General features: G+C 32.9%; 1 protein-coding gene across 1 annotated transcript; it reads left to right on the plus strand.

Annotated features, from left to right (window-relative positions):
• Positions 1–17,114: 17,114 nt before the first annotated feature.
• LOC100814678 (uncharacterized) lies at positions 17,115–18,191 on the plus strand. Its single transcript, XM_003554959.2, has one exon. The coding sequence runs from the start codon at positions 17,115–17,117 to the stop codon at positions 18,189–18,191; it is 1,077 nt and encodes a 358-aa protein (XP_003555007.2).
• Positions 18,192–22,227: the final 4,036 nt, after the last annotated feature.

The raw sequence follows: 22,227 nt of genomic DNA on the forward strand, positions 1-22,227 counted from the left end.
ATACCATTTAGGACTTTAGAGTTTTTTTATTTTTGGTTTTTTTTAAAAGTCGTGAAAATTTCTTTGACTTTATTATGAAATTTGATTTTTTTAGAAGTCGTTGGGCCTGTGACTTTTTAGTTTTCCTTTTTTTTTTTAATATGTTTGAAATAGAGGTCGTAGAATATGTAGGGATTTCTTTCTTTTTTGAAATAAGTATTATTAAAATAAAAATTTATTTAATTTATTTAATATGATTAGGAAGAGAAAAGTATGAGATAAAATGAGTAATTAATATGATAGACAAAAATAAAAATAAAATTTGTAACTAAAAAATTATTTGATCCATAATTTCACTAGAATACATATTTTTAGTTGTTGAAATTAATTTATTTTACTAATCAGGCGTTTCTTCTTTTTAGGCGTTTCTTCTTTTAAGCTTTACAATATTACAATTATATTTATAGGAATTATATTTTTAGTAACATTATGTTTGAAAATATTATTTCCATAAGTATGATTATCATTAAGAATTTTAAGGGAAAAAATTATTTAATTAAAAAAATAAATTATAATTTTCATCTTTCTAATTTTTTAAATATATTTTCATCCTTTAGATTTTAATTATAACATTTAGTCTTTTAATTTTATAGATTAATAATTTTGATTCTGCTGATATATTATTAAAAATTAAGTTTGATCAATTAATTTAATTATAAATTAATTAAAACTATTAATTATTAAAAATTTAATAAAAAAACTATTAATTTTAATTCACTACAATTGTGTTTTAATAAAAAAAATGAAGTTTGATCGAAATCACACCCTTCTTTATTGTTGTCGTTTCATTCCTCAGTCACTGACTCACTCTTTTTTTCACTTCGCTACTCATCATCCTAAGGTAATGCCTCTCAGCTATGCATTTATGTTTTCTTCTTCCTCAGTGATTCTCTTTTCCCTATTAATTAAACCCTTTTAGTTTTGCTTGTGCGAACCTCTTGTTATTCTTCTGTAAGAATGACTTTCGTTTCAGATTAGGTTTTATAAAATCCCAAAACCAAGGTTTTTGTTTGTAGAATATCTAATTTTAATATTTTTGGGTTTGGTGTAGAATATCTTAGTTACTTGTTTTTAATGTCATGTTAGCAATAGTTCTTTGTCATTGTTTCTGGTATAAATAAGACACCTGTTCATGTTTAAGGTGTGAAGAAAAAGAATGAAACTTATATATATTTGTTTTCTTGTTCCTGCAGTAGTGCTGTAGCAGATTGTTGCTCTTCCTCTTTAGGGGTCTATGATCAAGATAGGGAGTATGGGTGTGGTTTCTTAAAAAAAAAATGGATAAACAAACACTCAAATCTATAGGTTGTCTCAAATTTGTACATGTAAATTGTAATTACCAAGTGAAAACAAACAGAGGCACATCACTTAATGTCAAATTTGCGCATGTAAATTTTAATTACCAAGTGGAAGCAAACAGATGCACATGACTTTTCAACATTTGCCATTGGGCGACCAGAGCACCCTAGCCGTGTTCGTGCTGTTGGAGCCGGTGTCACCATAAAGCAATACTTTGGATCGGCTTCACGAATGTCCCGCAGTTCTTCCTCCATGCCTCCTGAAGACCTAGAACAGCTGACCCAACAAATCAGAGACCAACTGGAGGAGTCAATCACAGAAAAAGTGACTCGAAAGATGATGGAATCTTTCAGCCAGATGCAGTCCCAGTTTCATTCTCAGATGCAATCACAGGGACTTGCACTACCTCCAGAGCCAGAGGTTGGTCCCTCAGGTCCTCGTGTCAGCACAAAGGAGAGTTGTGTTGCTCCCTCAGGGAACGATCCAGGGACGAGTGACTCAGACAAATGCGGGCTATATATTGAAGAAAATCCTTCCCGCCTGGTTGCCCTAGGAAGACTTTATGAGGGATCCACAATAGTTCACAACATCCCTTTGTTGCATGGCCAAGTCAAGGTTGGTGTTGAGGAGGTTAAAGATGCAGAGGCTCTCGTTCCTGTACCCATTGTCGAGGTTACCTTAGTGGGGCAGACACTTAACACCTTCCTTGCTTGGTCAACACATCTTGTGAAGCGTTTATCAGAACATGTATTTTACTCTGATTATATGTTTATTTTTTTCAATTAATTTGTTCACTGTAATCAAAATTTGCTAATTAACTATGTTTTATCAACAGGCAACTGTGTCTCCAGCAAAACCTCCAAAAAGCCCGGATGAAGAGGTTGATGATCCCCTGTACCTGATGACATTGACCATCCCACAACTGTTTTTGAAGCCGCTCCAGGTTATGTGGGATGCTACCATATTCAGGGTGTTTAATCAAAACTTCCCATTGTATATAAAGCATGAAGATCTCTCTGAAATTGCACACGGTGGTCAATGTCTTAGCATATCTGTTATACAGTTGTGGATTCTGTAAGTCATTTTAGATTACTATTAATTACCAAAGTAATTGTTTTAAATTCATACATAATTAACTTTAACTTAACAACACAGCCATCTGACTGAGACAAGTGTGCGAGCGGGGAATTCTGATGTGTATGGACTCCTCGAGCCACAGTCCATTCAGAGATCTGGGCAATCACAATTTGAATCCGAAAGTTACATCAAGAGTTGGATACAGAGTTCAAAACGAGATATTTACCTTGGAGCCTACCTGAATGGGTAAGTCAAACACAATAATTGAATTTAAATAATCTATACTACTACAATAACTCATATTCGTCTCTACTGCAGCGGACACTGGCAAATGGTCGTCATTCTGCCTAAGGAAAACCTAGTTGTCTGGTTTTGTTCTTTACATAACAGGCCAGACAACTACCTTAAGGGAATAATTAACAGGTCAATATTGTTTTCAATACATTTTCATTGGCATAACTCAACAACATCAATATTTTAATGTTCCTCATATTCAACACTACTGCTTTGAAAGGACTTAATGATACTTCACAACCGAAATCCAAGGCTGCTGCTAGGTGGATTGTTGTTAAGGTACGTGATTTAAATAAAAGTTCTACTTATATATATTTTATGTGTGTGTACACTAATTGTAGTTAACGTTTAATTAATATCCAAATTTCATTATGTATTTAGTGTAATAGACAAAAAGGAATCACAGAATGTGGCTACTACGTGATGCACTGGATGTCCACGATAATCTTAGGATCTTTCAGGAATAATTGGGAGACGGTAATTGTTTATTTCAAACAAAGTTGGTTTTCTTATAATTGTTATTACATTATTAATTTATTTTTTTATTTGATCATGCAGTATTTTAATGAAGTTAGACCATTGGAAGCAGAGAGTTTCAAGGCGCTTCGCATCCAGTGGGCACAGTATTATCTAAAAGTTAGAAATCAAACATAGGATGTTAGGCAACTATGTAACTTTAGGTTACTTAATTAGTTTACATACTTTGTATTACATTTTTTATAATTGTTGTTTCATCTTAACATTGAATAACCTTTGATGATAGCTAGTTTTTTGCTAAAACCTATTTGAAAACAGAATGCAAATGATATATGTTGTGTGCTGTGTGGTCTGATTTTAAATTTACAGGTTAAATTTTGGTTTTTTTTGTAAAAACAGAGACATTATTTAAAAAAAATTCCTGAAAAACAACATCGGTTTTTTCAAAAAATTGATGCTAACATTGGTTAACATCGGTTTTTTTATAAAAAAAATTCCTGAAAAACAACATCGGTTTTTTCAAAAAATTGATGCTAACATTGGTTAACATCGGTTTTTTTATAAAAAAACCGATGTTAACTGTCAATAGCAACACATTCGTTAACATCGGTTTTTTGAATAAAACGATGTTAACTGTCAATAGTAACACATTCGTTAATATCGGTTTTTTATAAAAACCGATGTTAACTGTTAACATTAACAAATTCGTTAACATCGGTTTTTTTTACAGAAAACCGATGTTAACTGTCAATAGTAACACATTCTTTAACATCGGTTTTTTACAAACAACCGATGTTAACTGTCAACATTAACAAATTCGTTAACATCGGTTTTTTAAAAAAACGATGTTAACTGTCAATAGTAACACATTCGTTAACATTGGTTTTTTTTACAGAAAACCGATGTTAACTATTAATATTAACACATTCGTTAACATCGATTTTTTGTAAAAACCGATGTTAACTTTCAACGTTAATATACATTTTCTGGGTGTAATTCATATTAGTAACATCGGTTATTTATATAACCGATGTTGGTAATTTTACGTTAATATCGTTTTTTAAAAAACCGATGTTAACGATAATACTATCAACGTCGGTACTTTCAACATCGGTTCAAAAACCGATGTTGAAAGTCATAGATAACCGATGTAGAAAGTATATTTTCTAATAGTGTCAATAACATCAACATCAAAATTATAAGCTTATAACATAAATAGTATGACATAACCCTTTCTATCTTTTGTCACTATTGTTAGCACTTAGTCGGGCTTGTAATAGTTTAAGAATTAAGAGTAAACTGTAGCTCTCACAAGCAGGTTTGCCATTAGTTTTCATCAAAAATATTGAGGGATGAATAAAATATAAATTTAAACTTACAATCATTAGGTTTTCAATATAGACAGGCTTGAAAAGTCTTCAACAAGTTCTTGATCATTAAGATCCAATGCAGCTATAAAAGAGAAGGAAAGTAAAATAAAATAAAAAAATTAAACAATAATAACTTAAAAAGGCTCAAATTAAATACAATGATTAAGAATAACAAGTTAGTGGATACTAACCTTGAGTTCCATGAAGCCAATCATTTAAACACACTAATGCTTCAACATTTTCAGGCAAAAGAGAACTTTGATACTTGTTAAGTATACATCCACTAATGCTAAATGCTAATTCTAATGCAACTGTATAGTAATCGGTATACTCAAAACATCTTGTGCCATCAAAGAAAGTTCAGGATATTTCCTTTCACTTGATTTCCAATACTCCAAAACATTTAAATCAACATACTGCTTATGATCAAGTTTATCTTGAAGCATATAAGCTTCCAAATTAAATTCTTTCTTTGACGATGCACAAAACTTGCTTTGAAAGCTTCCAAAACTCTCCAAATGGCTTGATGAGATAATGCATGGACTACCTTTACTTGATCTTTGTGAACATGACATATTTGCCTCATTTGGTGAGGAATTAAGATACTATTGAAATAAAACCTCTAGCCTTTCATAAACCTTTTTTCCAATCTCACAACCTCTTCATTTCCATACAACTTCACATAACAATATTCAACAAATTGCACCTTATATCAAGGATCTAAGATGACAGCAAAGGATAAAATAAAATTGTAAGAATCCCAATATTTTTCAAATTTTACCATCACTTTTCTAGCCACGCAACATATTTGATTTTCATTTTCAAACTCATCATGAAAAAAGCATGCAACTTCATTAATATTAATTTGAATACTCAACACACCATAAAAATAGAGGTTGGTGGTTAGATAAGTGTTACCTGAGAAAAGAGTGGTGATATCATAAAATGGTCTCAAAAACATTGTTAATTTACTACCTCAACCCACTCCTCTTCTAATAAACAATTATCAAAATAGGGATCCGTATTTTTTAGGATGGTAAAGGCTTCACAAAAACCTATAACACTTTTAAGCATGAGATATATAGAATTCCATCTTGTAGGCACATCTTGATAAACTTGCTTAGATGTCATATGTGAAAGTTGCTCTAAACATGACACAAACTTTGAGGTTCATGAACCTGAACCCCTAATATATTTCACACACTCTCAAATTTTAACCAAAGAACCGTCAATCACCTTCAAACCCTAGTGAACAATCAAATTTAGAATATGTGCCCTACACTTAATATGAAAATAACCTCCATTAGCAACCAATCCAAATCCAAATGATGGATGTTTCTTCAATATCTTTACCATTGCTTTGTTGTTAGGAGCATTATCTAATGTAATTGTGAATATCTTGTTATCGATACCCCACTCTTCTAAAAGACTCAATAACTTCTTGGTCAAATTAGCTCTAGTATGAGGTGGCGAAGGAAAGTGAAAGAAAGCTAACACTTTTTTTTGTAACACCCAAACCTTAGTAATATAGTGTGTAGTCAACATCATATACTGATTGGTAGTGATTGATGACCACATATATCAATAGTTAAACAAATTTGGCCAGGAATAGACTCTAAGTAACATTTGAGAATATCTTTTATTTCCTATACCTCTTCAAAACCTTTGACTTTGATGTGTTTCTACATATTGTTTTAGCATGTGGGTTTAAAAAACTAAGCAAATCCTTAACATGCTTCATGTTCAAAAAAAGAAAAAGGATAGCCATGTTTGATGATTAGCTCAACAACCTTGTCCATATACTTTTCTTGATCTAGAAGCGGATAGGAAGATATTCTCCCATCTACATCACATTTCTTTGCATGCTTTTTCATATTTGAAGTCCCACTATCATTTCTTGCCACATACTCTTTACCACACTTTTTACATTTTCCTTTTGGAATCCCTTCATCATTGACAAATCTCTCAAAATAGTCCCAAGCTACAAATGTTCTAATTCTTTTTGAACTAGGGGAATAACTTTCTTCGGTTTGGTTCTCCTTGGTTCTCCTCACAAGGCATATTAAACTAGCAAAACCAATTGTTTTTTTTTTCTTCTTTTCTATAAAACATGGCACCACAAAACCAATTTTAAAGCATATATCTTTCATGCATGTTCTTATAAATAACTAATCTATAAACACCACGCATGATAAGACAAAAGCAGCCAATCTAGTCTAGACAATCCATTCTAAGCTGAAGTAAATAACTAATAAATACAGTTCTTGCATAGATTTTCTTTCATTGCTTGGGCATACTAAGTATTTATTCTCACTTTGATTATAATCTACAGAAGGACTTCAAAAATGGAATTAAATAATATTAAAATAAAATGTTGCGCATTTATATATTTAGAGGAATGAGCAAAATTCATGAACAAAATCTGTCAAACACATCTAATGATTTTAACTCTAGGATTGTCGAGACAAAGACATTAAACAAGCAAAATTCATGACCAAAATATCACCCTTCTAGGTTTGCTATACCATTACCCAGCTGCAACTTGCAACATATAAAATTCAGCTCAACTTCACAAAACAAAGCATAGAAAATGCAGAACGAATGCCTTAAACTACACAACTCAACTATCCAAATTCCATAGGGATATTAATATAGTCAGTGATTGAACTTTTCTTCCTTTTGTAGTGTTAACAGAGGACACTACAAACTAGAATAAAGCTGCAGAAATGTTAACAACTTAACATAGGAACCATATCTGGCCATATTATAATACCTGTCAGTGTCACCCTCTAAACACAGTAACATGATGGAACTATGTTGAAACTTAAATACTTATAGCAGAAGAAGCACTGGTCAATCTGTGCCACTCTTAGAATATGCACTAGTTCAACCTACAAAACATTGTTATGTGAGAGTTCAACTAAGTTTATATTTAACCTCTGAGACATACTTTCTTAAACTGTTCCACTGAATATGTTCGGAACTCAGATGCAATTCTTATTATATTTTTATTTTCAGTTTGGGTGCAGATGTGATTTATCATCCAGTTTGCCTGCCACATCTTGTTAGAGTACTTCAAGTTGCAAGGGCGCCAGTCTCCAAACATTGAACATGAGAATGGTGAAGTTCACTATATAACAACAATAAATGGAATCAAAACATTATATAACAACAAAACACTAATTAACCGTGATAGACTTGCGATAATCTTTTTACTAGGCTAATAGTGCTTAAGCAGTTCAGTATAAAGGGATGCTGTGTAATCACCACCAAGACAAATTAATATGATATATTTTTGAAATGCAAGTATACAATATATAAAACAACAATACATGAGTCTTATAGTATTTGCATCACGTGCTCAAAGATTTGTGATAATTCCTGGAATACCTATCCAATGCTCAGTGATAAATATTTTTAAAAAAAGGAAGCAAGTTGAGACTTAGAGTATATTACCAAGAAAGAGGTGGCAGGCCATATCTCAGAATACTCTTAGCAAATAAACGCATAACACAAAGGTAGTAGCAGGAGCAGAATCTGTCAAGCAGGCACATAGGTAGCTTGGATCGGTAATAGAACGCTAGTTGAATAAAATCAATTATTTTCAGAATATAAAAATTGGAGCACTTACTGTGGTCCAAGCAAAAAAATGCTAGTTGAAATGAATGCATTCGACAGCATAGAACTAGGTGAACATAATCATGAAATGCTATTGACAAATCTGATGGTGGATGAAAACACCATAACAACAAAACATGGAATCAAAACACCATATAACAACAAAACACGAATTCAACCACGAAATCAACAAAACATTTTTGTATAATGGATAGATTAGATGAAATTATTGTGGATGAATTGGATGGATGGTGGATATATGGATCCATTTGCTACCCCTACCTACAACAGAATCATGATTTCCTGAGAAAGACACTTTGAGAATAAAAAAAGTGATCAGCCCTTGGTAAGGGCCAATAGCAATTCGCATGCTGCAATGGTGGTAGTGCAGAAAGTTTTATCTTGTAGTGTGGTGGACACTCATTAATGATCGTTGGTTGTGATCAAAATGGACATTTGAAAATGCTTTGTTTTTTATCCATCAGTTTATGACTTCTAGAATGAAGCTAGATGAGTTTGTTTTTATCAAAATGTGATGGATGCATTGGAGAGATCTCACGTTAACTGCTAATATAGTTAAAATAATAGTATTATATTATTGAGTGAATTCTTATCACAATCTATTTTTTGAAGTTGAATTAGACTAAAACTAAAATTTTAAAATGATATAAGATAGGCAAGATAGTCCTATTTTCTGCTCTAATTAATCTCTACTTTCTTTTTGGAAAGTCCCCAATTCCATTTGGTTGAGAAAAAAATTCTAATTTAGTTGATTGAATAGTATGCATGAATTATTGACTCTTTGGTACTTCAATTTTTTTTTTTTACAAATATGTTCTCATTAATGTTTCTAACAAATTAAATGACATTTCAATCCAATTGGGCTTTATTAGCTCCAAACCCACTTTTGTTCTCTAATTTATATTAGGATTTTTCTTTATGCACCCTATAGAATTACTGGTACACCCAACAAGTTATATGAGTGGCAAAAATGCCCTTCAGTAAAAAAATTTAAAAAGTGCATCTCCCTCAGCCTCCCTCTTTATCGCACATATGCTATTGTTCATTGCATTCCTTGAGTTTCGAGACCTCTACCGCTGTGTCGTGAAACCACGCAGTTAGTTTCTTTGTCGTTGTCGTGCTGTTAGTGGCAGCTCCGCCATCGTCTGTGTCGTAAGTTGTCGTGGTTCCTCCCCCTCCGTTTGTATGTTAATGTTTTGTAGATTGGGAAATCCGTATAAGTAATTATTTTGATTTAATTATAAGTAATATATTATTGTGATTTAATCTTTTTGTAAAAAATATAAGTAATTTAATTATATTTGGTATTTTAAAAAGTTTTTTTTTTATAAATTTGTTGGATATCATAAATTTCAAATTTTTATTAGTATATATTTCACAATTTAGTTTAACAAGAAAATGTAAATTTGTAAATTACAATTTTTTTTATTGATATAGTTGTATATATATTATAACATTCATAGTATTAAATATTTATATAAATAGTGTTTGGAAGTATAAAATTAATTTTTTTTCAATAGTTTAAAAAAGTTTAAAGTTATTGTCATAGTAATTTGTTGAAAAATGAAATAGTGATTTGTTAGAAGAAAAAAAAAACCAAAATTGTAGTTACATTTTGGTCATTAATTTAAGTTTACTAGAATTAGTTATGTGAACTCTATCTATTTGAAAAATTAATTTATATATGCATTTATGAATATATAAAAGCAATAAAACAGTTATATAAAAAATAATATTTTTTTATGAATTATCAAATAGTAATTGATTGAAGTATTGTTTGAACACTTACATAAATTGTTATGACTGTTTTAATGTGCAGGTTATGGTTAGAACCAAAGGTTTAGGTTGGGCTTTAGGCAGGATTATAAGAAGAGCCTTAGGGAGAGAAGTGAGTCGTGATGCTGATGAAACCCCCTAGTGGTGAAGATTTACAACATCTGTACGTAGGCAATGAGAAGCTTCACCTGTTGTTGAGGATGTTCAACATACGGATCATGCAGCTGACAAAGTCCATGAACAACCTAAAGAAGCAGCCACTGATGATGTAGTTACTAATGCCGAGGGTTTTTCAGACGGGCCCCACGACACATCAATTCTGATTGGCTATATTTATCATGTTGTAGTGATAGTTTGGAATGGAGAGGTATTTATATTTTTAAATAAATAATGTTTTCTTAAGTATTTGTTATTATTGTTGAAATGATTTAAATTTTGATTTCCAAGAACGTCTTGAGTTAAAGTTATCCTCCCATGGAAGGAAGGCTGAGTGGCGATTGAGGGCTTAGTGGCTGCCACAGGATTAAGTCCTTTGATCGCATGTTCCTTGGACATTGGCGATTGAGGACTTATATCGGCTTTTGAAGAGAGGTGGCATAAGGAAACTAGTAGTTTCCATCTTCTTGTAGGAGAGGTGACTATCACCCTTGATGATGTGACATAGTTGCTTCATCTGTCCATTACAAGCGCCTTCCATAGCTTTGAGGCTCTTCATATGGACAAAGCCATGTTCCTATAAGTTTAATTGCTTGAAGTTAGTTCAGAAGAAGCAAGAGTTGAGCCAGTACAATGCCATGGGGCATATGTTCGGCTATCGTGACTACGAGACATTTATCGTAACAAATGTGACGCAACACAGTGGACTGTAGCAGCTCGAGCATATCTCTTGTATTTGGTAGGTTGCACACTATTTGCTTACAAGAGTGTCACACACGTGCATGTGGTATTCTTGGATTCCTTTCGTGATGTCACCTAGAATGGAAGCCACACATAGAGAGCTACCGCCCTAGTCCATACGTATGAGAATTTGAATGATGCGTCTAAGACCCGCGCCAAACAACTTGCAGGATATATCACACTTTTACAGGTAATTATAAGTTAATTTATTTTTTTTATTTTTGTTATGTATTTTATGATGAGTATTATTTTGAATATTTTTTTTGTTTTCAAAATATGTGTAGTGTTGGATCTACAAGCATTTTCCTTCTGTTGTTTCGTGTATTGCTGCTAAAGATTATCATGAGAGGAAACCATGTACCTACCATTGGAAGTCTAGGAAGGCATTACCAATGTTGACGTATCATAAGCGGTTGGATAGATTGACGTCTTATGTTGTGTGCTGAATTCCTTATAGTGACCACCGTGCATTTAGAGAATTTAAGCTGATTTCTTTGTTTTCCGGACATATCGGATGGGGTCTATCTATTGTCATACATCGACCATAGTGGGTTTTGCGATAGTTTGGATATGTGCAAACCATTCCTCCACACCTTGCTGCTCCAATGTTATGCATAAAAGATATTGATGACAAATGGATTTAGTTTTTTGAAAACCTTGCATTGGTGGGTCAGATATGTGTTGCACATGAATAATGTGAAGCAGACTACATGAAGTGGTTCTACATGATTTCTCATCCCTTCATGAGTCCAGCACAGCCTGGGGATCCTCCTAGACATCCACCCGTGCTACACGATGACACATTTATTGAACCAGATATTCCTGAGCACCTGGTGACAACAACAGCTATAGACAAAGCACCTGTAGATTAAAATAGCCCCAACATGCAGTTGTAAAATATATTTTGAATTAACTCTATTACTCATTTTATTTGAACATGCATTAAGTATAAACGTTTTTCATTGTTGTCAATGTCCTAGGAGGCTTGCCAAGCAATAGTTGAAAGGTTGGAATGGTTGATCAACCTAAGGATAGTCATAGAAGGTACAAAAGCATACACTGTCACGAAAGACTGCCTAACCAGAGGTGTGACTGCAAAACACAATGTATATGTACGGTCACGAAGAAGGCAACGTATGGAAGACGTATGAAAACCTTTAGGATTTATTAGATTTTATATGATTTTTGTGTGCAATATAACTAGACAATGTTTATTATTTAATTTTATCTGAGAACCTTTTCATTTATTTTCGTAACTAGACAATGTTTATTATATAATATCTCTTATAACCTTAGACCCTAGGTCGTGAATTAAACCATAAACCTTAATTAGTCGCGTACCATCAAACAATAAGTAAACCATAAACCCTAATTAGTGATGTACAACTAAACTCAACACATTGTAGTAATCGTAAACCCTCTTTAGTCAAATAATTTTGTCATTATAACAGTCAAACATAAATAATTGTACACCGTTTAAAAGTTAACTATAATAGATAATTATATGAATGTCCAATGAAACACGTGTATATTATCGTATTACATGACAATTATATAAGTAACTAAATGTTCAATCTTCACCTAAATCAACAAAGTCTATTTTCAACCTTGACAAATTTGTATACTGCTGCATTCTACTAATGTATGGTGTAGGCCATTGCTTTGCCTGATGATGATAATGTGTAGACCATAACAAAGCTACTGGAAGTAATGGACAACGATCTCTTAGAAATACCTATTATATATGGACATACACATTAAAATTATCATAAGACAATTTAATACATAAATTACACAAATAGAATGATAACACTTTTACCTGAACAAAATGATTACCATACACATGACCAATACATATTACGCGATGTACAAAACAATCTCTTGGTGGTTCACTTCTAAAAGGAAAAAATGTCATGCTTTATTGGAGAGAAAGAGAAACAAGGATGACATTATACCTTGATGCAATCACATATTCCATGTCGGTTATATTCATTCACTTATCCATGGTAACCTACACGTAACAACTTTTGTTGGATTTATTTAAAGCAAAATTATTCCATCAAAACATAACAAAAAACTTATATACCATGGATAATCCATCAACAAGTAGAGACCGCTTTAATTCCTTAAATTTGTTTGCCATCAAGCTGGTTGATATACTCATTAGACCATTTTGCAAGTTCTTTAACCAAATGGTTGCGCACCAAAGACCATGAATCTTCACCCATACTTAATAAGACAATAATTGCATGATATCCATAGTTACCATTAGTTTTGACATCAACAATGTTTTCAATGGAATCATGAATGCATGGATGAAATTGATCCAAGATCGGCATAGTCCTTCATGGTTTTTCTTGCTCAGATGATTATGCACTACATTTGACTGAAGAAATACTATTTTGTACAGAATATAATGCATCAACATACTCCCAGTAAGATGGATCACACTTTGTTGATCTTTGATGCTTTGTCATCGGTTTCTTGTAAGCACCTTTTGTTTTGACCTTTTCTGGAGGAGCACACATAGAGTTTTGGTTAGGGTAGACAATTTCCCGAAGTTTACTCTTTAGAGTAACTTTGCCACATACATCAAGTTCTTCAAACCACTTCGATATGATTTCCATATCTTCGGTTATGCTTCGAGCTCAGATAACCCTAGGTCTGAAAAACTAAGCCTCCGCCAAAACATATGGATTACACCTAGAGGTATGCTACCCACAACATATCTAACTATCTTGCATTCACAAGGAAGACCATGAGTAGCTCTCATTACACATCCACAATGAGAACTGTCAATACCAGCATAACTCACATGCTCATACTCAATGTCAATTTGGTTTAAAGCATACCTTGATAGCACGCCAAGTAGTTTCTAGTATAAGGTAACTTTAAAAACATGTCCAACCACATGTGTACTTGTCTTAAAAGATGTCTTAATTTCAATGTGTTGCAGTGTAATCATGTTGTTCATGGCTTCTCAAATACTACATAGGTCTCCAAGGCTATTATGTAGTAGTTTTTTTAAGGCTCAATGAGCAGATTCAACCCTGCATATGAAATACACACAAAAAAATAAACAAAGACAACTATTTTTATCCATTAAATCCTAAACCCTAAACAACAAAAAAAGTTTACAATTTTCATACCTGTTAGTTGTTGTGATTTCTAAATACATGACTTTATTCGTTCAGGCTTTAACAAATCTTTCTTTGTGGAGAATTATCCATGTTTGGTTAACATAGTCAACAAACATTGACCATGGTGAACAAGAAATTTCAAACTTCTTAAGGCACACATCGAACTCTTCCTCAGAAGGACAATCAACCAAACTTCCCCAAGCTTCCATGACATAATCCCATGCATTTTTTTACCAACCAGGGATTTACACTTTGTCTTCACATTCTTATCAATGTGAAATGGATAGAACAATTTGGTACACTTAGGGAATATGGTTTTTACTGCATTCATCACATCTGAGAAAAAGACCTCGATACCATTCTATTGCCCAAACAACATTATTTAGATATTCTTTCTCCAAATAGGGGGAAAAGCAGCAAAGAATGTCATCCTTGTTGGTGTGACACCAACAACGTCAAGTAACGAGAGCCTCTACCTATTTGTTTTGTAGGTACTATTTATTAAAAATACCAAATTACAGACATTGCATAGTCTGACTACATCAGGATGACTCCAAAAGATATCACGTACAACATCTTCATCCTTCAATCTATGTCAATGAATATACTGATCCTATTCAAAAAGCTTCATTAGTTGTTGTATTTCGGTATTACTGTCTCTTATGGAAGAATGGTATGCATTTCATGCATTGTATACTTGCTTGATTTTTGTATAACTATTGGCATTGTGCTCCTTCAACGTTAGCAAATATATGTCTTGGTTTCATCATTGACTTTATCATATCAGCAATAATAATCTTTTCCTCCTTAGTCGATCGACCAACATATGAATGTCTAACTAATGACTTGGCCAATTCATGATTGTGACTCCCACACATTAACTTCACCATCCATCCTTCACCTCCAACCATTGGTTTCCCACACAACTTAAAGGGACAACCACATTTTCTACTGCCAGTAATTGTTTTTATCAAATCTTTCTTCCTGGCCCTATATTGACCACTTCTTTTACAACCAATTAAGACAAATGATGTCCTTCCTCTCATACCAGTATTTGTGTTTGACCTCATAATCACTGCCACAAAACCAATTTCATAAGCAACAACTCAGCCTAATTCAAAACATCATCACTGGTAGCAAACACCTACAATGCAATCCAAACATCTTTAGTCTTCAAGGGACATTCATTAGCTTACTTTAACAACAAAAATTAATTTTAATACCTTAGAAGTATTGAGGGAATTAAAACAATCAACATGTTCTGATTTCACACTAGATTCGTCTCCATTTTCTACATTCATATCAACTTCTTCAGACATTATACTGTCATGCATTCAATGATCTTCGTCCATCTTAACAAAACATTGAAAAATTTCAATAACAAACAAATGACACCTAACCACAGCATACATATACTATCACATAATTTTTTTATTTTTTTACTGCATTTAATAATATAATACATTAAAATTAATAACCATATATATTAGAAAACCATCAAAATCAAGTTTTTGAACTTAAAATTGGTAACCATATAATACATAAAAATTGATAACCATATATACTAAAATCTCTAATATTACTGAACTTAATTGTGATTCTTCAAATTATAAGCACTAAAAATAACCAATTTTAAAGTACAACAACTCAAATAAATTATAAGTCTAAATTATTTTACAATTAATACCACTTCATAAATATAAAAACAAATACTTATGAATAAATTATGAAACTAAACTTATTTAAAAATATTTAAAATAATAATACTAATTACATTTAAAACAAACAATAAAATAATTTTTTATAAAACTAAAAAAAAAAAAAACTTATGAATTAACAATCCATAAGTAACATACTAATGTTTAATCTGTAAGTTATATAAAACTTACATATTATCAATTCATAACTATTATGTAACTTACGGATTCATAGTTTGTAAGTTTTATATGCAAAAATAAAAATTATATCGAAGAGAAGTTGCAACTTACCTTTACTGTTAACAACCACACCGATCACCACCACCATCACCACTTGCTGACATACCTCTGTAAGATTTTCAGCTCGACCAAAGCAGACACAATGGACTTCTCCTCTCATGAGAATGAATGAATGCCACGAAACCAATAGAATGAATGAATGAGTGAGTGAAGAAGGTGAAAGAAAAAGGTAAAAGGAAGAAGAAGAACTAACACGGGTATTTCTGAAATATCAAAATATTGCTGGGTACACAAAGCAAAAGCCTCTATATTATCCCGGTTTGCTACCAATTGGGCTTGGATAATCTGGTTCTTTGGACCAGCTGCAACTAATATTGGCCTTTTTGTTTTTCTGTTTTGTAGCATTAGATAGACTTTAACCAATGATTTGAATCATTTGTAGAGGGGCCATAGCTGTTTTTTCTGTAATGGGTTTTGACACCCCTTTGTGCCCTCCTATAGTAATGTATCTTTTTTCTTTCGATTAAAAATAAATATTAGCTAGACTTGAATGGTTTATAAAATAGTAAAATACTACGCGTCTGAAAGACAAAAAATGCACCAACGAGAACGAGTGGTTACCTGTATACGAGCACTCTAGCCATAGAAAGGTAGTTAGTAAATTAATAAACCAGCCTTCATGTCATTCAATAATTCCTAATGCAAAAGCAACATTTGTAACTTCTTTTAGATGTGAAAATTTGCTTATAAATAATTTTAAATAAGCGAGATATTTCTGTTAGATTTCATCTTAAAACCAATTGGCATTAAGTGAAGTTGTCCAACAGGTATATAAGCTGCACTCCAAGGATTGAGGCAGCCAATGTGAGACTTGGGTATTTCCCAATACACCCCCTTCACGCCCAGCACTTATTAGGCTTGGTGTGTGAACCACAAATGGTGGGTGCCCGTCGCAGCAGAAGCGAAGGCGAGGTCCCAGGGTCAGAGCCTGCTCTGATACCATGTTAGATTTTATCTTAAAACCAATTGGCATTAAGTGAAGTTGCCCAACAGATATATAAGCTGCACTCCAAGGTTTTTCTTTTGCTGTCTTCCGCTTGCCCTAGCTCTGTGTTCCTTGCCCGTCGTCTTCCTCAATCTCCCTTTCCTCACTTTGTTCTCTTCTCTCAATGGCTTCCAACAAATCTTCTTTTCATTCGGCTCTTGCCGTATCAAACATCAGGAATCATGTTTCCATTATTCTTGAAATGGAAAACGTTCAATATTCGACATGGGCGGAACTCTTCAAGATTCACGCACGCTCAACCAAGGTGCTTGATCATATCATACCTCCGGCCAACGACACGGGGACGGTTCCTTCTACTGAGGAAGAGAGGGAGCTATGGTCAACTTTGGATGCCACGGTTCTTTCATGGATTTATGCTACCATTTCTAGTGACTTATTGCACACCATTATTGAGCCTGACTCAACGACTATGGAGGCTTGGGATAGATTGCGTGATATATTCCAAGATAATCAACATTCTCGTGCCGTTGCCTTGGAGCAAGAATTCTCCGCCACTTCTATGGAGAATTTCCCAAATGTTTCCTCTTATTGTCAATGTCTCAAATCTCTAGCAGATCAATTAAAGAACATTGGGGCTCCGGTGTCTGATAGTCGATTGGTATTGCAATTGGTTGGGGGTCTTACACAGCCGTACCGTGGAGTGGGTACATTGATCCGTCAAAGCAACCCCCTTCCTCCCTTTTACAAGGCTCGTTCCATACTCACTCTTGAGGAGGCCGGGATGGCAAAGGAAGCAGCCACTGAGTCTGCTATGATCGCCTCTTCGATTAATGATGGGTCCCCACAACCTACGAAATCAGGACATTCGAAGGGAAAAAATGGTGCGCAACATTCTGGTGGCGGACGGCGCAACAATGGGGGAGGTCGGAAGAATGCAGGTTCTGGTGGTGGCCAGAACTCGACCAGCGGTAAAGGCGGTGGTTGGGGGCAGTCCTCTGGTGGCCACGGTGAAACCACTCCTCCACAATGGCAGCAGCAACAACCATTTCCATGGGGATGGTATAACCCGACCTGGCCTATTCCTCCTTGTCCATTCCCAAATCAAGGATGGGTTCGGCCCAATACTCCTCAACAGCGCCATGCAGATTTGCTCGGCCCAAAACTGCCTCAACAGGCCTATGTACATCAAGCAGCATCGCCTAATCCTCATGGGCAGTGGTTCGTGCACTCCAAGGATTGAGGCAGCCGATGTGGGACTTGAATATTTCCCAATAATTTCATTTCTCAAATCAGTTTTACGCGGCGGGGATGGTGGTCTATGGTGGCTGAGAGGATAAGATTTAGCAAAGAAAGAAGAAGAGAGTAATTTGGATAGGTGTGTTCAAATAACTTTTTTGAACTGAATTTAATTGAAACTGAATTATAACTTAACTGTAAATAACTAAATTATTTCTGTAAAAACTAAAACTGAATTATTTAACGGGTTCAGTTTTATAAACTGAACTGGTATGGAACAGTTCAGTTGTAAATTGTTTCAAACTTTTAATAAAAAAAAAAAAAGGAACGCAATGTTTCACTCTTTCACTTTCGTGAGTTAGACAGAGAGTCAAAGACAGAGCACTTTGCCAAACAAAGAGTCTTTGTCCTTGCATATGTTAAGATTTGAGATTTGTGATAGTGAGCAATGGTTGATTGTTATTTCACATTTCCTCTTACTGATGTTAGATTTTTCACCTGCAAACTGAATGCGCAACTAGCGAAGTTTTCCACGGAAAAATGGGTTCATATCTAATGAAGGATATCTTGTTTCAACTAGTCAATGAAGTGACAAACTTATTTCAATCAGCCAAGTAGTACATTTACATTATATCATAAAACAACTTCTTGGGTCTAGGAACAAATATTTCATACGACCAACAAGTAGCTGAAGTCTGTGTTATTATTATCCTTAAATTATATAAGAACTGAACTGTTATTAATAACTGAACTGAACTGTTTTCTCCCATAAGCAGTTCAATTATTAATAACTATCTAGTTAAAGGGAAAAACTGAATTGAACTTTGGCCACCCTAATTTTGAGGATTTGAGGTCATTTTAAAATTAAAAGGGGTGCAGATAGTAATATTTTTTTTATTGGTATTATGATATTAAGACGAAGTATTTATTATTTTTACCGATGATTAGTTTCACTCGGAGAACTTGATCGACCATCTTTATTGGGTTTCTTCTCTCTCAATTAGTTTTCTTGCATACACAAGTTTGAATCTAAGATCTTGCTTAAGAAAATAGAATCCAATATCACTCGAACAAATAACTTGTTGGTAGGTAAGTATACAGGGTGTAGGAAGAAATACTGGCTGATTTATCCCAAATGCTCTAGTTTCTTAGCTCCAAAACTGCATTTATTCTAGGAGAGTTACTTCCTGCATCTCTGGTTTTGTTTTGTGCACCCCTTTTGGAAAAACATTTTCAGAAAACCAACATGCATTTCGGAGAACACAATTTCAGAAATATGTTATCATAATTCTGGAAATGAATTTTTAGATTGCATGTTGTTATTCAACTATCCAGAAATATATGGAAATTGAAAAGAAAAAAAAAAAACTCATTTCACCTGAAGTATATGTGACTTCTACACCTCAAGAGTCTCTCAACAAACGAGAAAGGAGAAATAATGTAGAAAGGAAGTTATACGAAGGGAAAGTGTAATTAGAAGAAAAGGAAATGCGGGAAGCAAGAGCCTTATTCTTGTTAAATACAAGCTGATTCTGTCCAACCCATTAAAAACGATGCAAATGATATTTTAGACTTTTTCTTTTTAAATTACTTATCCTTATCTAATGATTTCAAATTTATATTACTTGAATTGATTATGTATTTCCTTTTTTTATGGAATTATGGATTTCTTTTATAATTTAATTGTTAAATTTTGTCCAAATTAAGATATTCATAGAACATACAACATGGAGTCCGCAAGCAAGTGCATCTACATCTAAGACCCAATAGGAGGATTTGCATACCGAATTTTTTGTTCACTCGCAATGATGAATATGACACAATATCGGAAAGTAAATCCACTACATGCTATGTCCAATAACCAAAAACATATGCACGACGAGCATGATTCTCTCGGTTCATTATTAATGCCAACGCTTTCATGGTTTCATATTAGAGCATAAAGGTATATAGTATGAACATCAGGCCACAAACACTGCGTAATGAAGATTATCTCTACTTAAAGATATCATGTATGCTATCCAAACTTGTGCTAATAAAGTAACTTAGGGAACTGATACCTCCGTTTCTGAATATAAGAATTCTTTTAACGAATTTATATTCTTAACAAAAGTTAGTTAATATAGTTGATAGTATTAAATTCATTAATAATTCATATTCTTAATTAATTTTTCACTTAATTAATTAATATGTGTTAATCTTTTTATTTAATCCTTATAAGAGAGATAATGTATTTTTTTAAATATATATATAACATTTATTATAAAGTAACTAAGGGTATAATTGGATCAAAATAATTAATGTAAAATACAACTTGAAAAGAGTCTTATAAAAAAACAAACAAAATTAAAAAGAGAGTTTTATATTTAGGGATAAAAGTGGTGTTAGATATCACTTGAACATTATCACATCAACCATTTATATGTCAAGGAGGTTTAAAATTCACTTGGTTGAATATGGTGCGTGAATTATTATAAATTTCTTGTTTTCAATTTCCATGGATAAAAAATATCAACGAATTATACATGCTTCACCTGGGAAGGTGTAACACCCCATTTTTTTAAATAAATAAAAAGAATTTTATTTAAAAATTAATAGAATTTTTAGAAATTAAATAAACGAGAGAAAATTGTTTTTGTTAATTAAAATAAGAGTTTCATAGTATTAGAAAATAAATAGAGTAAAATGATGTTTTAGAAAATAAAATGATGTCTTAATTGATTATTTATTTAATGAAATAGTAAAATAAAGTTCTTTTTTATAAAATAATAAAAATATATATAGTAAATAATAGGCTCAGAGTACCTTAGTTATAAATAGAGACATATCAATTTTTACATTTACGATATGTTCCTACATTCTCTCTTTCTCCCAAAAATTTGTTCTTCCTTCTTTCTTTTCCTCTTCCAAAACTTTTTTTTCTCGCGTACACCTAAACTTGTCCCAATAAAACTATAATCCTAGAATCGTTAGTCGGTAGATCGTCTTGAAATTTGGACACCACCTTGGGAACTCATTTTTGCACATTCCCACCGTTGGGATTTGCAAAATAATGTCTGTAGAGAGAAATTCCCTTCACACAAAGATAGTGAAATTAAGGCTTCAATCTCTTCTTCTTCTCTCTAATGCTTGAGGAATTTTAGGGAATCGCTATAGACGCCATTATCACTGCCGAACTACATACGTGAACCTGCTTAGAGGTAAGGGATGAGTTACTCACTTTTGGGTATTAGAATGAACATGTGTAGTGATCCCTAAAGGATGAATTTTGGATTATTTTATATTGTTTTATGATTTTCAATTATGTTCTTATTCTTTTATTTATGAATTGACTGTGTTTGATGGACTAATTAATGTCACGATATGAAATTATTGAGAAATTGATATATTCTTGTGTTGAGTGTGAAATCTAGAAATTGAGCCTTTTTTAATTAGCGTGAATTGATGAAATTGAGTAACGAGAGATTTATCGTAAGAGGGAGTGAGAAATCGATTTTGTATTTTTTCCGTTTTGGTGTTTTTAATTTTTTTTATATAGTTTGGAATTAATATTATAATATGGAATTAGAATAAGCTAACAAAATGACATTCTCGATTATTGTTTTAGTTTTAATATTTAGAATGAGTTTATATATTGTTTCATATTGTTATTCTTTAAAATTGGCCAAAGTCTATTTAACTATAAGGTTCTTCGAATGTTTTAGTGAATCATTGGTGCAATTTTGTTTGCTTATATTTCACTTTGTAAATTCATGATTAGAATATTTGTGTTTAGTTATTTATATACTGTGTGTTTATATGCGTAATACTATTTGTATATTATGAATTGTGATTGAGATTGAGTATAAGTGGCAAGTTGAGCACGTGCCAATTTGTGAGATACATGTCAACATGTGATGGTAGATTATGACGTTGGGAGGTGTTAAATTGTGGACATGAGATATGGTTGTGAATAAGTGTGTGACTAATACTTGATGTGATATTACTTGTGTTTTGAGTTGTGAATTATACAATAACCTGATTGGTGTTTACCTTGAGAA

This window comes from Glycine max, chromosome 19, assembly GCF_000004515.6.
Source record: "Glycine max cultivar Williams 82 chromosome 19, Glycine_max_v4.0, whole genome shotgun sequence".
Classification (NCBI taxonomy): Eukaryota; Viridiplantae; Streptophyta; class Magnoliopsida; order Fabales; family Fabaceae; genus Glycine; species Glycine max.

Coding starts and splice junctions, on each gene's coding strand:
- LOC100814678 (XM_003554959.2), top strand. CDS start 17,115: ATGGCTTCCAACAAATCTTCTTTTCATTCGGCTCTTGCCGTATCAAAC.